This window comes from Anopheles coustani, chromosome 3, assembly GCF_943734705.1.
Source record: "Anopheles coustani chromosome 3, idAnoCousDA_361_x.2, whole genome shotgun sequence".
Classification (NCBI taxonomy): Eukaryota; Metazoa; Arthropoda; class Insecta; order Diptera; family Culicidae; genus Anopheles; species Anopheles coustani.
Genome location: NC_071288.1, coordinates 25,607,397 through 25,627,059, shown reverse-complemented (window position 1 = coordinate 25,627,059; position 19,663 = coordinate 25,607,397). Strand labels below are relative to the sequence as shown.

General features: G+C 44.3%; 3 protein-coding genes across 7 annotated transcripts; 1 reads left to right on the top strand and 2 right to left on the bottom strand.

The window, feature by feature from the left end:
• Window positions 1-70: 70 nt before the first annotated feature.
• Window positions 71-14,027, bottom strand: LOC131259682 (dynamin). 4 transcript variants are annotated; one of them, XM_058261248.1, is made up of 14 exons: window positions 13,261-14,027; window positions 11,307-11,380; window positions 11,078-11,227; window positions 10,382-10,988; window positions 9,937-10,282; window positions 9,710-9,867; window positions 9,335-9,650; window positions 9,129-9,245; window positions 6,965-7,180; window positions 6,802-6,895; window positions 6,593-6,729; window positions 6,358-6,524; window positions 4,634-4,774; window positions 71-233 (listed from the first exon to the last, which is right to left on the bottom strand). In XM_058261248.1, the coding sequence occupies exons 1-14, from the start codon at window positions 13,404-13,406 to the stop codon at window positions 167-169; spliced, it is 2,736 nt and encodes a 911-aa protein (XP_058117231.1). In that variant the 5' UTR covers window positions 13,407-14,027; the 3' UTR covers window positions 71-166. The 4 variants fall into 4 exon arrangements, with proteins under 4 accessions (XP_058117231.1, XP_058117232.1, XP_058117233.1 ...); XM_058261249.1 differs by having other exon boundaries at window positions 9,335-9,629; XM_058261250.1 differs by lacking the exon at window positions 4,634-4,774.
• A 372-nt stretch (window positions 14,028-14,399) lies between these two features.
• On the top strand, window positions 14,400-15,971 carry LOC131259946 (serine/threonine-protein phosphatase 6 catalytic subunit). The gene is made up of 4 exons (XM_058261562.1): window positions 14,400-14,724; window positions 14,935-15,063; window positions 15,126-15,284; window positions 15,354-15,971. The coding sequence occupies exons 1-4, from the start codon at window positions 14,557-14,559 to the stop codon at window positions 15,810-15,812; spliced, it is 915 nt and encodes a 304-aa protein (XP_058117545.1). The 5' UTR covers window positions 14,400-14,556; the 3' UTR covers window positions 15,813-15,971.
• A 26-nt stretch (window positions 15,972-15,997) lies between these two features.
• LOC131259945 (protein suppressor of forked) lies at window positions 15,998-19,078 on the bottom strand. Of its 2 annotated transcripts, XM_058261560.1 has the most exons (9): window positions 18,863-19,078; window positions 18,679-18,792; window positions 18,393-18,601; window positions 17,933-18,320; window positions 17,662-17,853; window positions 17,400-17,591; window positions 17,089-17,335; window positions 16,447-17,010; window positions 15,998-16,377 (listed from the first exon to the last, which is right to left on the bottom strand). In XM_058261560.1, the coding sequence occupies exons 1-9, from the start codon at window positions 18,899-18,901 to the stop codon at window positions 16,160-16,162; spliced, it is 2,163 nt and encodes a 720-aa protein (XP_058117543.1). In that variant the 5' UTR covers window positions 18,902-19,078; the 3' UTR covers window positions 15,998-16,159. The 2 variants fall into 2 exon arrangements, with proteins under 2 accessions (XP_058117543.1, XP_058117544.1); XM_058261561.1 differs by lacking the exons at window positions 18,679-18,792; window positions 18,863-19,078 and having other exon boundaries at window positions 18,389-18,499.
• Between the last annotated feature and the right edge of the window lie 585 nt (window positions 19,079-19,663).

The window sequence follows — 19,663 nt, the reverse complement described above, 5'->3', positions numbered from 1 at the left end:
TATGCTGCAGAATGGCCGAGGGGTCCGGAACTTTATCCGCGAACTAAATTAATAGTGTTTCTCGTCCACCGCTTTCACCATTACGCTCCAGATGGCAACATTTCTTCCTTGTAGCGATCCTCGTCCTATGCTGGCTCCGCCTGTTTGCGATCATCGTCTTGTCCGCTTACGGCCGACCCATGGCATTGTACGGGCGTTCGGGTAAACGAGGTGGGGCATTTTGGACAGGCCGACTGGCGTTAGAGAGGAGGAGGCCGAACGTTCGTGGTGAAATGGAAAAACGAAAAGATAAGTAAATGAAAATGGAACCTGTCTTAAAGCAAAAACAGAAGGTCTTCTAACGGAAAAAGATGAGCAATGGGTCAAATAAAGCATTACCAAACTAGAAAACGGCATAACGCATGTTTAATTTACTAAACGAAACGACAGAATAAGTAAGTTGTACACAGAACACAGGCAAATAAGCGAGTATGATAATATGACCAAATTGATGAGAAATGTGTTAACAATACCATACTTGTTGCTGAAAATTCCACCAATGTTTACCAATCACCATTAGAAAATCGTAAGCAAAGAGACATGTCAGGCAAGTATCATGCATTTGAGAAATTATAGCTTTCCATCCAACCCCATTTCAATTCCAATTAATTATGTTATACTTTATTTTTCTCTGTCATAGAATAGATATAATATGTATATTTTTTGTTTGTTTCTGTTGGTTGTTGCTTCGTTTGTTTTCGTTCGTTCTCATGTATGTACTCATATTTGCTCGTCCTTTCACGCACCTTTTACATCATCGAACCGGGCTCTCACACGTAGCAGGCGTTAGTTTAGCGGTTTACATCTTTTTCTTTTTAATGTACTTTATTTATTACATACTGTCAATGAGTTGTGGTTTTGGTTTAGTTGGCTTGCGATTTTACTTTACTTTTCACCTATTGCTCATATCCTTCGTCTGCTGCTCATTTTTTTTTCTTCCTTACTCTTGTTCTTCATGCACGGTTAAGTGGTTAAAGTAAAAGTTAGCCGCTGTTCGCATCATTTGTTACTCGTTACTCGTTCATCACCCTTCGTCGTTCTTTAATATGAGTGCAGATTACGGGTTAAAACTGATGACATCTATATTTATATATAGTTTAAATTGTTTGTTTTCTTGCTTGTTTGTTTCACTTTAGTTTGTAAGGAATTTTTCATACCGCCGGTCGGGATTAAAGGTTGAGTTTGATGTTGCTGATTGATAACAGCAGTCAACGCATTAAGGATCCGTAACGTCGCAATTTAGTTCAATATAATCTCCATTCATAGGGTACGGGGAGGAGAGGTTTGTTTATCGGTGAAAACGGTCAAAACGTGTCAATACGATCTTTCGTTTCAGTAATCCTATTAATATCCGGGTGGAAGTGCAATAGGTTCCGTACTATTTCCACTATCCCTAAAAGCGTCATTAACCACATATCACTAATCGTGAATCGCACAAAGAGACGGAAGTGAACCACTTGTTGCATATTGCGTCGGTTTTGTGTTGTGTGTTTTCGATTTCCGTTTTAGCCTCCGGCTATACTACATATACTTGTAACATATTGCTAGTAGATGAGGAAGGAATTTCGGTTTTTGGGGTAAGATGAGAAGTTCCAGTAGTTGTAAGCATGAAACGAACGCATAGTGTTACAGTACTTTTCGACGATTCAAGCATCACAGCTATTAACACGTAGCTATGTAAGGTCTGATTGATATTCAAATGTACTTGATACTCTACGAGGGGTACAGTAAAATATATCTTGATAGTCAACATCAAAATGAAGAAAGTTGGTAAAAGAACATGTCTAACATGTCTTTACCTGTTCCGAGATGAATGCAAACAAAAAATAATATTATGTAAAGCGAAATAGATTCATCCATTTTTCGTTTAAATTGTCCTTTGTGTGTGTATTTCGAGTTCTAAACATTGTCAAATGATGTTTACTGTTCCTCTCTTCTGTTCTTGCGTTGGTATCTTTGCACACATTTAGAATTAATAGGGATTCTTTTGGGGTGGTTACGTTCGATCAGTAAATATGCATAAATATGTATCCATCCTTTTTTTTAAATACAGTTTCTTCCGTTGGGTAATTTTTAATGGGAGTATCTCTTCTCATGCTTTCTCCTATACAACCGTCGAGGCAATGAGACTGCTTTTTTCCGCTCACTCCATCTCCAACGCCGGATCGCAAGGATCGAAATCACTTCATCGTCGGATAGGTTGTTTTTCAACAGGACAATCATCGTCCCCGGTGGTGGTAGGTACACACAGTTTGTAAATAAATTGCTATCGTAACTGCAACGCAATGCAAACGACCGTTATATCTGGTGCTGGTTTGGCGCCGGTTTGAAGAAACTCGTCAATACCCTTGCTTGCTAGTACAATGGTGTGCTGCGATGCGTTCGAGACGCTTCGTGTGAAGGAAATGTGGCTGGCAGTTGACCATTTTGGATAAACATATCAAACACCCATATGCGAATCAACCGTTCAGTAACAACAAACGTATCACTAATTAATTGACCTTATGCATACAGTAACATGACGATAACGACCGGCTGCTGTTTTAACTCACATCTTCTTCTTTTTTTTACAATTTTCAACTGAACTCCTTAGCCCACTCATTCTGGGCCAGAGGGATGGATGATTGTACGAGAGAATATATGAAGGATGATAATGTAAAACAAATGCCCTGTGAACCCATTTAAAGGCTAACAGTACGCAGACTAACGAAAGTGGTTTTCAAAAGGAGTGATTCAGCCGAGAGACGTGTCTTCGTTCCTTTAATAAACAAAAAAACGCTCTCCTTCCTTCCAGTTCAGTCTGTTTGGTGTTGGAATGTAGCAACTCGAGTATTACTGATTTTAATAAGCAGGCATTGAGAAACGCGTCATTTCTTATTTGAATGCGATTTGAAAAGAATTCAACGGCCTACTATTGCCGGCAAGCCAGCCGAGGTGGCGGGAGTGGTTTTTATACAATCTTTTTCTTTACATGGGCGCCCTTCGGGTCTCAGGACAACCCCGTGCCTGAACACAGACAGTCCAACATAAACTGTAAATGAGATTGACACGGCCAGGCCGGCACATCCATCCATAAGCGCTTCCCGGCCACAAGACCAGCAAATGAGGGAAGTAGACCTATGCGATATTCGAATGTCACTGTCTTCTTCGTACTTCCATTCTGCGATTCACTGACGGGATCGTCAGATCTAGCCAATCGGATTCCGGAGGTCCTACTGTTCTCTACTAATTTCTACCATGTGTTAAGCGTTTTTTTATTTGTTTCCTTTTAATATTCGCGCACGCAAACAGTGAACAACTTTTTCATTGAACTATACTTCTATATGCATATATGTGTATATTTATATCATTTTTCTCGCAATATGTGTAGTTGATTTCACTGTTCTGCTGTTTGTTTGTTTGTTTGTTGTTGCTATCGGGTACTAGAGTGTTGCGTTGTGGTAATATTTATAGTATCATATCTCTCCTCGGATTTTGGTTTTTGTATGTCTGGATGCTGTATTGTTTATCATCCTCTTTCACCCTCGGTATGCACCAACAAAAGGCATTATTTCTGCTTTTTTTCTAAATGCTATCAACTTTTCCATTCTGCCAGTTTTTTTGAGTTAGTTTGGATTGGATTTAAATAGGTTACCTTCCATAAACTGGTATGATAGTAGAATGTAGGATTTTTTACTGGTTTAGTTTGGTTGCAGTGGTCTCGTGCTAGCGAATGGCACCACGGACATTTACAAACTTTGAAAACAGAGGTTTCTGTATCGGTGTCTGGCATTCGGTTTGGTAATTCGTCACCCTATTACGCTCGAGATTCTAACTTGTTTGTGATGTAGGGGAGGATGTTAATGCATTATATTCTAGACACACAAAGAGACACTAAGCATTTCATCAACACACAATCAATCGAACAGGGCATCAACATGTTGGCATCGGCCTATTATCGTGTGGCGCATGGTGCAGAATGTTGTGCAAAGTGTTGTGTGGTGTTTTGCGGTATTTTAGTTTTCCTCTTCTTTTAGTTAATACGTCCGGTACGGTACCATAGGTCGAAGGGGAGTTCTAGTTGATGCACAGTGCTGGTGAATTCCGGTGTGTCAAACAGCTACTTCAATTGTTAGCTTCTATCGCTGCTTCGTTTTGTTTGTTAGCAATAGGTGTACACGTTAAATCGGTTTGATTGGTAGGTATGCATGATTCTTATTTAAAGTTATCGTATTTTGTATAATCGTTTCCAATATGCAAACAGGACAGATCACCCACATTCTATTTTGTCCAACGTACCGTTGAAAGCACAAGCCATTGCGAACATAACAAAGCATTGCCAAACAGTGAACGAAAGTACACCACTTTGAACAACATAAGTAACAACACACACAAAAACACACTTTCCCCCGCCGGTGGGAGAACTGATGGCGGTCAATTTTAGGCTTTTACAGAACCTGCCCGAAGCGAAGATGGTTATTTATTTGCTTTGTTTTGTAGTTGCTCTTGTGCGGAATGGGTAGACTATAGCAACAGATAGAGCTTTCTTAGATATGCCCAGTTACGGTGTTGTGGGGAGGAGGGTGGGGTAAAAGTTTGCGTGGGAATACTTTACTTGAACTTCGAGGCGAACACATTCGACAATTCGTTCATGGCGGCATTGGTGACGGCCTGGCCAACCTGCTGGTTAATCTGCTGTCGCGCGCCGGCCGGGATCATCTGCGCCATACCACCGCCGGCCGCACCTCCCGGACGCCTGGAAGGGTTGCAGCAGGGAACAGGATTGAACAACACAATTTAGTCATGAACCAAATACCGACAGTTCCGGGACGTAGCGCACATATGAAGCAACGTGTTAGTGTCTTTTGGAGGGAGAATGAAGGAGAATACTGGGACACAGACGTGATGCTGGGTTAAAGTGTGACAATTACTTTAACGATTTGCCTCTACCAAATCCATACCGAACCTCGCTTGAGCTTTGTTGCAATGTGTGCGGCTTAAGTATACGAGCTTTTAACCTTGCCAGTTGATGGGGAAAAAAAATTAGCCTAACCGACTTCGGTTGGCAGCACGCACAACAAGCTCCCTAACCGCATACCAAGAGGCGATGAAAACTAACTAACTAATCGGCCCTTCAAAGTAGCTTTTTGTTGAGATGTAAAAGAATATTTGAAGAAAAAATATAAAAATTCAAACCAAAACAATAGAAATACATATGACCACATGACACTTCGTCTTCGTATTGCAATGTTGCACTTCGCAGGAAGCTATTAGTAACTTTTCGTTACGAGAAAAGCTTGTTTGTGTTGTTACATATTGTTTGCCGGAATCGTTATACTTTGCAAAGGGTGAAAGAATACGATCAGTATAAGGGTAAGGTTTAATTGTTTCTTCACTGTCATAGGTTTTCGCTTTTCTCTAGTTCTCATGAACGAGGCGTAGTTTTGTGTGTTTAGACACCGTTGCGTTTTTATCTTGTTTATAATAACATGCTCCTACATGTGTGTATGCAATTTCGATTGATGTTGTTCATATTTAACGATAAAATATTTTCTTAAACTTTTGCAAGATAACGTGGAAATAGTTTTCTGATGTCTGAATTGTTTTTTCCCTCGATCCGTACGTGTTTCTCTCCATCTCTGTTTCGTTTTACGCCAATCATTTCAACAAAATCTCTACACGATAACGAGCTTCTAGTTTTACCTTTTCTTGTGTATATGGATAGATTGTATTTATAATAACTCTATATAAATTGCATTTTGCATTGATTTTTTTTTACGTTGCCAATGGGGAGATTGCTTTTTTACCCGCACCACACCACTCCCCGCTGGCCGCTTTTTGTTTTTGTATGCTTACACACGCGCACTAATATTTAGTTAGTTTTTAACGCCGCCTGTAAAGGTTAGGTTTGGAGGATAGTTAATAATAGTGATAACACAGCAGACAACAACAAAAAGGAACACCACCCAACCACCGTGCAGCAGTATGGAATTAATCGAGTGCAGGAAGGATCGAAAAGGTATTGAAGGAAAACCAGGAACGGGAAATTATTGGAAAGAAACGTGTTTGAGATACATCAACACGGTTTAAAACACATTAACACACAAACAAATTGCACATATGATTAAATATCGAATAAATGCGCCAGACGTTCGTTAAGCACAGAGACAAATCTTATCCTAGAACTTTTTGGTTTTCGCACACCATTTGTTATGCAATGATAATGTGTTTCTTTTCTTCTTTTAAGTAAATTCGAGTAGAGAATTTGAGAAGGTGGAATAAGGAAGAGAGCCCAATTGAATGGGTCAGATTCTAGAAATGTAAAAATGAAATACTCACGATGGAATCAATGGAGCCGGTAGGGCTTGGCCACCGGGTCGGCCCCCGGGAAGCGGTGGGGCGGCTCCACCACCCGGTCGATTTGGTATTGCCGGTGCCGGTCGTGCACTAGCCGGTGCTGGCGGTGGGCCTCGGCCAGCCGGAGCACCCATCGAGCCAAGGGAACCCTAGGGTAATTATTAACAGATCAAAACCAAATCCCTTGTATGTAAAATGGATGACTGATAAAACCTACCTGCTGCTGCGGTGCAGCCTTGCGCGGACCACCCGGACTCGGTGGGGACAGCCGCGGGTTATCCAGACCACTCGACAGCCAGTCATTTTTCACCGGCGGCGGCACGGGTGTCGAGAAGGTGGCCATCGAAACATCACCTGGAACATGCAGTGTAAAACAAAACACTCTCATTTACGACCCAAAACTAGCCTGATTTCAATCACACTTACCGATGATGCGCAACGCTTCCTTACACGCATGGTACATTCGCAGCATTTCCTCGCGTTTTTGTGCTTCGTCCGCGCTTTCCTCCATCATCGAGGCCTAGAATAATTACTCCACTGTGTTAAACAACTTCTTCTCGGAATCCAAGCTCCATAGATAGATTCTTACCTGATCACCGGAAGCGTACAGATGAGCCAGCAGTTCGCCATTGATGAAATCCTTGGTATTGTTGATGATCAACATCATAATGGCCTTCGGGACCATATCGCGCGTGGTTTTGGTGACGATGCGCATGTACGATTCGACCAGGTTGCGTATCGTCTCGACCTGTCGCTCCAGCTGCGGGTCAAGCGATTGGCCGGTCGGTCCCGATTCGTTGCTCTCCTGTGACAATATGGAAGTAGTTGAAACATGTCACCAAAACCATCCAAAGCAAATGCCGTTCTCTCACATCAAAAGATAAAATAAAGCTAATAACGTGTTTAAGATGGCAGTTCCATGAGAAAGCTTTCTACCCGTTCATTATTGATGTGCGCGAGTCCACAACTGCTTCTATGTGAATTGAAAACCAATTGGTGGACCATCGACGATTGATCGGCAATTTGGAAATCGGTTGCGAGCGACTAGCCAACTAGATTTAGTTTACAGTTTTTTTTTATATTTTCAAAAGGTACAGTGTTATTTTTCGTCTCATTCAACTAGACGTCACTGATGCTGTTTAGTGTGGACATTTGTGGTAATAGAAATCTTCATAAAACTGTTTTTTTGTTTTTCTCAGATTGAGAGAGGATGTGCCTCCCTAAAAGGACACGGATTAAATTCAGTTGATCGTATCTACTTTATATTATGTAGATTTACACCCATTAGTAACCATGACTTCAAACTAAGTACTTGACATGTTAGTGTACAAAGGACATCAAACCGCACTCTAAACAAGTAATAAAGCTCTATGCACAGGTTTCTATGAAGTGTGTAAACCAATAATCTAATCCATTTATTAGGTAATGGATTCTCGGTCGATTTGGAAAAGTGTACGTGTTCCATGGAACTTTGTTAAACTAATCCTGATCTTGCATGAAGACAACCAATTAATCGTCGAAAGCGTGACTGTCGTTAAAGAAGCTCCAGTATATTTACCAGGGAAGATATGTTTAGATTATAACCCATGTGAGAATCAAGTGATTGTAATCCTAAAGAATCTCTTTCCAGATGGGTAACTTTGTTGTCTATGGGACGAACTCAACGTCACAGCCATTAAAATTGGGCAGGGGGATAAAAAGATGTCCAAATTCTACTTCGGTGATGAAGTGTCATGAGATATTTAGTTGTTAGTCAAGCTTCAAACAAATCAGACCGATACATCAACAATGCCACCAAACTACTAAACAAAACAGCTTCTTCTCTAAAACTAAACCATGTGAATACATTACTGCGTACTTCATTGTGTGACTTATGATCATTGGCTACCAGAGGTGGTAGCGATTTCTGAAAAGGAACAACGAACATTGAAACAGACTGGATCAACATAAAACGCTCGAAAAGCAAACGTCTTGGGGATGGTTGGCTATGTGCTGGAAGTTTGGCCTGGACAAACCGTCGGGAAACGTGAGAGAAGATTTTCTTGAGGAATGGTTAACGTTGATCGGCTGTAAGTGTGCCTCCTCTCGTTTATCGAGCGAAAGAGGGCAGCAGGAGACATGAAAACAAACCACGGTGTTAATCGTCACTAAGAGAGGTCCTCCCGTTGAGGATGCGATTAGGTCTGATGATCAGTAATTTTTTGCAAATCATGGAAGTCTCAATTCCCATAGCACTCATATCGCCAGACAGTTCACGATATGTGAGATCTGGAGACATGTGACAACGATCATCTTTGACTTTATGATTGCCTAAGGGAATGACTTTTTCCCTTATCCCCTCAGCGCTCAGGGGACGTGAACTAACCACACGGTTATTACGGAACCACAGTACAGCACATGGACGAGAGGACAACCACCAAATATTGTATCCATCTATAGGTGGAAATGTGAAGTGGAAAATCGCACCGGTAGGAGAATGGAGAACAAACACATAAATAAAAAGCAAAAAGCTACCAAACCAAGCTGAAATGTATATCGTACAAGAAAACGAACCTCGGCTTCCGTCTGCCATGGTTTAGATGTTGGCAATGCAAGAATAGAGAAAATGGAATTGAAAATTTTATATAGGTGTGTCGAAGTTGTTGACGTTTCTTGGCGAAACGGGTGGGGCAAGCAGATCCCATCGGGTTAAACTGGGTCCATCGTTTTGAGATGCGGGATTTTCTCTGGAATACGTTATACAGCCAACTTACCTCATCACCGTTGGCAGGAGTGTCCTTTTCGGGGTAAACACCCGCGCGTAAGAAAGATGCCTTCCATGAGTCGACATCGTCGGTGCTTTCGCAGGAAAGTTCCAATTGTTTATAATCCTGGGTTGAAAGAGAGAAAAACGATGTCAAAAAACGCTCAGCTTCCAGTTGCAACTATCAGCTATGAAATCTCTTCTCCATCGCCATACCTTATAAACATTGCGACCATCGGGATTGAAAAGCCCGAAGGTGTGTCGCCGGGACATGAAGCCCTGCTCGATGTCGCGCAGCTTGAGCCCATCCAGCGGCAGCATGAATTTCTTCTCCTTCTCATCCTCATCCTTGAACCAGGAAATGCTCTCGGAGGTCAGCACGAACCAGTACGGTCGCGAGCCACCCTTCATGATGCCCAGGTTCTGGATGCACATGTGACCCTTGCGGATCACCTGCGAGCCTAGGTTGCGTGTACCCGTCTTGACGGCGTTTTCGGTTTTGCTTTGAGCACTGGAATTGGAAACAACCGAACTTTGACCGTATGCCATACTGCTCTTCGCGGTTTCCCCATCACTTTCGGATTCACTTACTTGGCGAAGCCGATGAAATCCTCATGATTGGTGTTCATGTAGGCCAGCTCGTAGTCGATCAGGAGCATCATCTGTGCCTTGGACTTTTGCTCGCACTGCCGGATATGCGTAGTGATGATACGCTCCGTTTCGTCGCGCAGACGCGGATAACGAGCCATCTGAAATATGAAGTAATATTTCATAATAAATTGTGAGCACCATTCGTAGCCCTTCTTTCCATCTTGTACCTTGTCCGTGCAGATTCGCACCACGTTAGACAGCTCCAGCACGGTAAGATCGACACACTTCAGGATTGGTTCCTTCAGCTGGGAGATCTGCTTCTTCACGATTGCCTCGAACGCCATGTCGGGCGTGAACAGACCGACGCGGATACCATGGATGTTGCGAATGGCGAACGAAATTTCGCGCCGCAGCTCCTTCTCGTCGCACGACATTTTGACGATTTCGAAACGCAACCGTTCGTGGAAAATTCGATTAATTTTGGCACCGCCAGACAGCTCGTTTGTGTTGACCAGCGCTGACCCGGAGCCCTCAATTGTACGTTCGAAATCCGACTGGAGCTGTTGAATCATCCTTTAAAAATAAAAAAAACAGACAAATGTGTGCCATAAAAGCGTTATTTCTAAACAGAACAGATATTTACGATAATAAACGGGAAAGAGAAACACTTACTGCAACATAGCCTTCGTCTTGATGCTCGGATCATCTGGCCGGAAGTGCTTATACTGCTCCACATCGCGCTCGAGCGCCAACATCTGCTTCTGCAGGCGATCGCGCAGGGCCGGCAGCGTATCGCGAATATGATTGGTCAGCTGCTGGTTCAGCACCTTCTGCAGATAGGGTGTACCGAGCCGGTCGGCCATATGCCGGTAGCTCGGATGCGACAGGAAGAACTTGCGCTCGGCCGCCAGCGCCGCGTGGATGTCCTTCCGACCCTCGATATCCTTCTGCGAGCGGTTAACGACACCGATGTAGCCGCGGCGCAGTGGCAGCAGCTTGTTTTCGAGAATGTCACGCGCATCGGTACCCTCGTCCATCAGATCGAGCTTCGTGATGACGCCGATCGTCCGAACGCCCTGCGGGTCGACCTCCTTAGCCAACTTGAGCGCGTCACTGTTCGCCAGATCGGTGTTGGCGGGCGTAACGGCCAGAATCAGGCACGTCTCCTTACGGATGAACTGGAATATCATACCTTTGATCTGGTTCTCAATGTCAGCCGGCTGATCACCGATCGGAACCTTCGTCAAGCCGGGCAAATCGATGAGCGTCAGGTTGAGTACTGAGATGAGATGGGAAAGAAATAAGTGTGTTACGAATCTGGTCAATTCAACCAACGTTACATCTTGCACCTTAGGATGCCTCACTTACCGTGCGGCGAATATACCCGTAGGTTGATCGGTACATTCGAGATGCCCTTGTTGCTTCCAGTCACTCGATCGGTTTCCGCTTCGATCTCCTGGCGGATCTCGTCAAAATTCGTAAACTTTTTTCCTTTCTGGTGAAGGAATTCGCCGAATTCTGAAAATTTGAGGTAAAAAAGTGAAGGATATGACCAACGTCTCATGAATTGCTACGTAGCTGTGAATGTGTTACTTACCAACGTTTCCATTGATGAGCTGTAGAATCAAAGGACGGCGAGTCACAATTCCAGAACCTCGTGGAAGGAAATCTCTGTAAAACGAATAAAATAAATTAAACATTAAAAATAATCTATGGGTAGTATGTTGGTTACTATGAATGTATTTTTAAAGCTTTTAGATTCGAGATATTTTTCTTTTGAAAAAGTGCCCAAAATACAGACTTCTTCTTGCTTTGTATTGTATTATCTTTTTGAAAAAAAAACTTATCGCCCCAAAGAGTTTAGCCTATGTGAACAGATGAAAGTGAAAAAGAAAGAAAAACGGTAGATAAAAATCGCATGTTATCGTTGCATGTTTACATTGTTTATCGTAGCTTTACTCCATTGGAATATAGCATTTACGTTTCATATAACTCTCATTTTGTGGCTTGCCGAAAGCAAATCATATCCCATAGCAGTCCTGGAACAGAAACAGATTACAGCACTTCGCCAGGACTTTCCCTCGGGTGTCCTGTGTTTCACTCTCTGTTGCTCTCTTTTTTCGACGGCGAGAAGAGTAGCTGTCAGCCGTTCCTGTTATCGTCGATATTATGTAATTTTTTCCTCCTTCGCAGTTCGTCGAAAGGACGAATGCGGAAGTGCGCCTGCCATGGGTGGAAAAGTGTGCGCGTGAGTTTGTTTCGAAGGGATTGTGTTTTCCATTGACATAGTCCTCGATTTCAGTAGGCGACGATACTGTCGGCCATCAAAGCCTGCCAATGAATTTACGGTTTTTCAAATGGATGATTCACTCATTTGCATTGCACATCAAACTGCTAATTTCAATGTTAAAATGACTAAACTGATCACTCTCGATGCGAAGAGTTGTTCTTTTGTGTTTGGCTCATAAGAGAAAAATATGTGCCCGATAGGAAACCCAAAGCCCCTAATTGTTTCTAGCGTGATGGAATTAGGCATACGAGGAGATTGCATTGTGTATACGAATTTTCTCAGACGTTACGAAAGAAATAGTAGTGCATGTACGTATGTTTACTTGTGTGTTTGTCGAGAGACCAGTTGGTAGGTCATCTAGGAGCATTAGACGACGGATGCAAAACCACCCCATGGAAGCAAAGGGAATGGAACGAATCACACAAATTCACAAACAAACTCCATAGCCGTTTAGATAAGAGACAAAGCCCGTTTCATAGGACCTGCTTCTACGAAGGCCCAAATTGTGTCATTAGTAAGGTAACCCGCGAGGGTGAATTGTAGACAGGGCGATCCACCCCGATAAAAGTTTACTCTATTATCGATTATTTCCCAACTGATATCACACCACCGAAGGATGGTGGTTGGGGAGGTACCACATACCTCTCGGTCGTTTTCTCTCTGTCTCTCTAACTTGCGCTCGCGCAGATATCTCTTTTGCTCGTTCGGACTTCCGCCTAATCACTCTCCATGCGAAGAGTTGAAGCACAGCTTGTGTTTTCACATGCTCTCCAAAAGGCTCCCCAATTTTTGCCAACCCCGTACGCCAACAATACACCCCCCTTTAACGCACAAACGAGCATGAATCGTGTAGCATCATATCCAGCCCCCACCGTGCGCGTATTGGGGCGGAATGGATGAATCATTTTTTTTGTCGTCTTGTGTTTAACGACGGAAATGTCAGTTCCTTCGCAGGGATGTTCTTGATTTTGTGTGTGCTACAGATGAAAAGAGAGACTGGGTGGATGAGAGAATGGGGAGAAAATTCTCTTTTCATGAGGATAAATGTAAGAGCTAAAGGAAAAAAAACGGAAGGAAAAAGGATCTTTTGTTTTGTGGTTCCCTTACAGGAAAACCCCATGACATTCTATTCCACATTCCCGAGGGTCAGGGATTATTGGGCGATTAAAGCCAGAGAGATGATGGGGTCTAGCGGATGAGTAATTAATGAAACCCAACCCCTCGGCCCCATCCACACACCCACTAAATCACAACCACTGACCTTCCGACGAAGTTCTCCAGCACAGATGATTTTCCTGCCGATTGCCCGCCAACCACAGCGATCTGTGGCAGGTCGAGCTGCATGTGCACTCCCATCTGCGTGAATGCATCCTGCAGTTTGTTCACAATCGGAATGAGGGACTCCATGATTGTGCACTAAGTGGTCGTCGTAATCCTGCTTCCTTTATCGTTGATGTCCGGATTTTGGACAGCTATTTGTGTGTAGTGTACCTGCCACACTGCTTTCCCACTCTCGTTCACTCTCCCCGTATCACTTTCTCTCTCTCTCTCTGTTTTTTTCACGGTTACGTCCGCTTCGCACTTCCTTCACTTCACGCACCAACCCGCTCGAGTGCGCCTTTTGCACGCACCTTCAAAGAAGCACTTCTTTACGCACTTGAAAACAAATCGAGCAAATTACAGGCACCACAACGAGTGGCTACTTTTTTTCTCGGATTCGCCGATGATGCCGCAGCACTCGGGCACCTTTTACTAGCTGCTGCAAACCCCTCCCTGCCTGGCGCAAGCAACGGCCTACCAATTTGCTTCGCTCGTCGAGCGCACTGCCGAAGGAGGTTGTAACTGTGTCACTGACTCCGGTGGAATTCAACTTCGAATCTCGACTGTCCGCACCAGAATGCACTACATCATTGCGCGCATGCAATCACAGAATCGCACGCACAGAATGAACCGTGGCTTCGTCCTCGGAAGAAACTGTAACCTTTTTCCGCTGCGATCGATTGCGCAGAGGTTGTCCGACGAATGACGTTACGATGGTGTTCTGCACTTTGCTTGCTACTTTTTTTCTCGACTTTATCGCACTTTTTACTGCCTTTTTTCACAGCGCTCTTTTCGCCCCCCAGAGTCAGTTTGACAGATTTCGCCCCTTTGACGGGCGAAAAGACGGTTTATCAAATGGAAAAATCGTTCGTAATCTAACTAGAAAGCAAGAGTAAAATTAAAATATCCAAGATTTCTCCTCACTAAATTCTTTCAAAAGACCCAACCTAACTACATCGAGCAACTAAGTAGTGAAAACATATTTGTTGCATGCACATTTTTGAAAGTACGATTGTGGGTAAGCAATTTATGGTAACTAACCATTCCTGTATTTGCCTGCGGTTTGTTTGACAGCAGCAGGTCAACGAGCCTGTCAGTTTTGGTGACTGACCGAGCAATAAAGAAGAACGAATTTTGTTTCGCGAGATTGCTTCTTCGCAAGCCCTCGCGCCGTATCCCATGCAGATATAGAAATCTTCACATTCACGAACATACGTATTGACGAACATTCAGAAATATGGCTTCGGAACTGGACCGCTGGATCGAGATTGCGAAGGAGTGCAAGTACCTTCCGGAAAATGATCTCAAGAAGCTGTGCGACATCGTCTGCGAGCTGCTGTTGGAAGAATCGAATGTTCAACCCGTCAGTACCCCCGTTACCGTGTGCGGCGATATTCACGGACAGGTACGTAGTATTTCTATCGTTAATAGATGAGTATATATTTAGATGATTCATACGTCACCGCCTACGAACGTCTAGAGGCGTGTGTATGATAAGAATAAACACGCAATCACTGAATACGGTGCCTTTTGAAGCACACGCATGGGCTATGGCGTATGGTCCGCCGGCGGTATCTATTTTCATGCAGTGTTTCCGGCGGTTTGTTCATTCTAGTTTTACGATTTGGAAGAGCTGTTCCGCACGGGTGGACATGTACCGGACACAAACTACATCTTCATGGGGGACTTTGTCGACCGAGGATACTACAGCCTGGAAACATTGACACGATTGCTGACGTTAAAAGTAACAATCGCCAACTAATTAGTACCGTACCGGTGTGAACTAACGTTCGCTTCACTCCGTAGGCACGATATCCCGATAAAATTACGCTTCTCCGAGGGAATCACGAATCACGACAGATTACTAAGGTATACGGGTTTTACGATGAATGTTACACGAAATATGGTAACGCAAGCCCGTGGAAATATTGCTGTCGAGTTTTCGATCTACTTACGATCGCTGCGGTAAGTAGCGCTATCGTCTCTCTCTTGTTCTTCTCGGATTGCTTTGACATTACTCTTCTTACCTTGCAGCTTATCGACGAAAAGGTCCTCTGTGTGCACGGTGGCCTTAGTCCGGAAATAAGAACACTCGATCAGATCCGTACGATCAACCGCGACCAGGAGATACCGCACAAGGGTGCGTTCTGTGATCTGGTGTGGTCCGATCCGGACGACATCCTGACGTGGGCAGAGAGTCCCCGTGGCGCCGGCTGGTTGTTCGGTGCACGGGTTACGCGAGACTTTATGAGCATAAACAGCCTCGACTTGATCTGCCGGGCGCACCAGCTGGTGCACGAGGGTATTAACTTTCAGTTTGACCGCAGTCTGGTGACGGTCTGGTCGGCACCGAACTACTGCTACCGCTGCGGCAATGTGGCCTCGATACTAGACTTTACCGACATCAACAATCCGGAACCGAAGATCTTCAAAGCCGTCCCGAACGAAGAGCGCGTCATACCGAGCCAACGCATTACGCCTTACTTCTTGTAGTGCGAGAAGTGCATCTTTCCGGTGCAATACTATCCTGCTGCCTGCATCCTTGGAAACTTTATTTTTATGACGGTTTCGCGTTAAACTACTTTTGTTAATGTATGTTGCACAATAAACTATATACATCAAAGATGCGAAATGAAAACGACGCATAATGGATTTGAGCGTAGTTTATGAAACAGTCGATTATGGCGTTTCCTCGCTGAACGTTTTATTAGTGTTTTCGGAAAACATTAAACATGATTAAGATTGGTTCACCATTTTTAACTTATTGTTTATTTTACATATGCAACTCATCTAACTAAAATTGCCCCTGAAGGGACACGTTTATGCGGTTACAATTGTATTTACTTGAATCGTTTCTGCTGCCTCAAGCGATAGATATCGTTCGCTGGAGGAGCTGGCGCTACCCCTTCATCGTCACTATCCTCACCGCCCGGCGCCATCCGACGTCGCTTAAGGCCGCCTTCACCCGCGTAGGTGCTATCATCCACAATCCAGTGTACGGATTTGGCCAACTCGAATAGTCGGGCATCGGCTGTGCCATCACTTGGCGGTGGTGGAACTGCAAGTGAGGAAAGTAGAAGGTTAATGTAGCACTGTGAACCCCAATCGAATGTCTTAGTCGCCCTACCCTCCGGGAGTTGAACACGGTTGAATACTTCGATCAGCTTATCGACGGCAACGAACGGACCCTGAAAACTAACTGGGGGAGGCAGAATGGCGCACAACGCTGCCAAAGCAGCCGGCTGCGGAAAGCTCCCGCCAGGGAGAGGATGTTCGCCCGGGAACGCGTTCTGCTTCGGTTTGTATGGAATCATGTGGCTGAAATCGGGCCGCACCAATTGTTGCGGTTGTTCCGGTTGCTCCGGGACGGGAGCCGGCGGTGGTTTAACACCGGTCACACTCAACATGCCGTGCGTGTCCGTGTACCCGATGGACTTCAGCTCCGAAGGTGAACACGGGTAGAGATCGAGAAACTTATACCGATCGACCAGCTGGGCTGTTTCTTTTCCTTCAAATTCCTTCAGTTTCTCCAGTACGGCACTGCGGCGTCGCTCGACTTTCACTATGCTCGACAGATCGCCGATGTTGGACTCGAACTCGAGGAAACGGTTCCACACTTCGACAGAGAGCTGTGGCGTCAGTCCACCGGATGAGAGAACCCGCTCAAACAGTACACGGGTATTGTTGTCCTCTGAAACAAAGGTTTTAAGTTAGACAACACATTCCGGAGCTTAACAAGGTGATTCTCTGCATGCATCTCGACGCTTACCATTCAAATGCGATAAGTAGTCGATGTAGCACATGACGTACTCGGGACTGCCACCGAACCGCTTTAACCCTAGCTCGAATATACGGAAAGCGATATCCTTATCCTTACTGCAGTAGTACTCCATGAGTGCGGCAGCCACAAACACGTGGTAAGTGGAGCGGGCGTCCTCGCGTGCCTTCTTAAACACGGCCCGAGCCGACTTAATCCCTTCCGCTCGTCGAGCGAACTTCATGTACTGAATGTATGCCTGAGACAACAACGATACTTAGGGATCTACATTTCAAAACATGTATGCTTTCCGCAATAATTACCAACGTGGGGTCGACATCGTTGATCGAGAGGAATTTATTGTACATCTGATGAACTTTATCGTACTTCAAACGTCCTTCTTCAAAATCGGCATAGGCGAAATAGAGCAGTGCATTTCTGCTCAGAACGGAATTGATCGCACGTTCCAAAATGTTGGCCGCTTCATCGCTGAACACTTTGGCAGCATTGAGATCCTGCGTTGGATAGTAGATAAAAATGATTCATATAAATATGCAAGCGCCTTCGGTGATGCAAAACACATACCCCCTTTTCCGCCAGTAGTTTCGAGCTCTGGTCCAGATACTGTGCCGCCTGATGCCACACGGCAGGATGGTGTGTGAGCACGAGCAGGCACTGTTCGATCGCAAACATTACGCGACGTGTGACGAGTGCGTTGTCTTCGCTGCGTAAAGGGTTTGATTTTTCGAATGCTATATACTTTTTCCAAAGCTCAACCTGGGGAAGAAATAAAAACACAACTATTAACCTCCGTTGTTAACTCCTATTCTATACGGCAGAAAGTTCGATAGTGTACCTGCTTTACTTCTTCTTTCGTAACGGTCGGTGGAACGGCCGGCAGGTTCCGATTTAAACCTTTCGTCACGATCTCCAACTCCTTTGCTACACGCCTTGCGTTCATGTAGTCACGTGACCGCTCTAGACTCATTTTCTCTGATATAATAGGGTTGATGTTTTGTTCGAACGCAATATAATCCTTCCACAAGTGCTCGATGCCGATGATGGGCGTTATTACTGCCCGTTGGTACACCTTTCGGACGGCAGTAATTTTTTGGTTTTCCGCGTAGCTTCCCACAGCCTCGACACTCTTCAGAAACGTAATGTAGTCTGTCCAGATCGAGAACGAGTGCAGATCCATGCCAATCTTTTCAAGCGCAAAGTCGTACGCCTGGGCCATTTTTTCCCTGAGAGTATAAAGAAGGACGATCGTGACAACGACTTGCTTGACAAATGCCGGTTCTATGATCTTTACTTACTTGTGAGTACTTAATCCAGCTTTGGTTTCTTTAACGTACGTTAAATAAAGCTTCCACAGGTCGATGTTCAGGATCTTCACCAAACAGCGTTGGAACAGTTTTTCAACGCGTTCGTAGTTGCGGTATTTCATCTCCTGCTCGATGTACACTTTCCAGTAGCGGGCAGTCGTAGGAAACACGCAAACCAGCGATTCGTACAACGAGCGAACCTGGAATAAAGCAATGGGAACATTTAAATCCTGTTGAAGTAAATACATATTCAAACGCGTCTATATCGCTGTCATACCTCGTTGACTTGCCGGCTTTGGCCCTCGCGCACCAACAGTGACCACGACTCGACATCGAAAGGCCGCACCTCCACCGTTTGCTGTGCCCGTACCAGTCTCTCGTGCCCCCATTCCTAGTGAACCAAATAAACAATATTAGCAAGTTGTTCCATCTTGGTACACGCTCGGTGAGCACAAACATACGATATCAAACTTGAGCTGATCTTTCAGTTGCTGTGTCATGTTTATCCGTGCGTCCTAGGCGAATTGTTTACGTCTGCGCTACCAACTGCTTGTAACCGAAATGTTCCGAAAAACTTAATGCATCAAGCACCAGAAACTTCCTCCGAAAACACGCTTTTTATGTAAATTTCACTTCGTTTACACTGAATATTCACTCTTATTCGATAAGGAATTGTATACCGTACGGAAAAATGCCACCCGCTCGGCAAACAAGCGATGTCAAATAGTTTTGGCAGAATCGGGATTCGAAGATTCGATCCCTAGACGGATTCTAAAGATTCGAATCCCATTTGACAGATTCTAAAGATTCGAATCCCATCTGACAGATTCTAAAGATTTGATTCGATTAGCCTCACGGCCACGACAGTTAAAAAATAATTTTCACCCGAAAAAAACCGGTTTTTTTCGCTTCAACACCGTTTTCACGACGTTCACCATGGCCGGGCTCTTTATAGTAGGGCACTCACAACACTGTCTTCTATCTGAAGATTTTGGATGAAATTGATAATTCTTTAATTAATATATCAAATAAACGTTCAATATTTGGTAGACTCGGTGATAATACGCACCACGGCAAACAAGCGATGTCAAACATGGATTTTATGGGCGTAATCATCCAAGGGTTAAATGTCAATCACAAGCGTTATTACAGTTAAGCTGTGCTGTAAGCACAAGGTGTATAGTACACTATTTTAATTTAAAAAAAACTGGTAGCAAAAAACATATGATTGTTCAAACTAATGTGTTAGTATTTTACTAAAA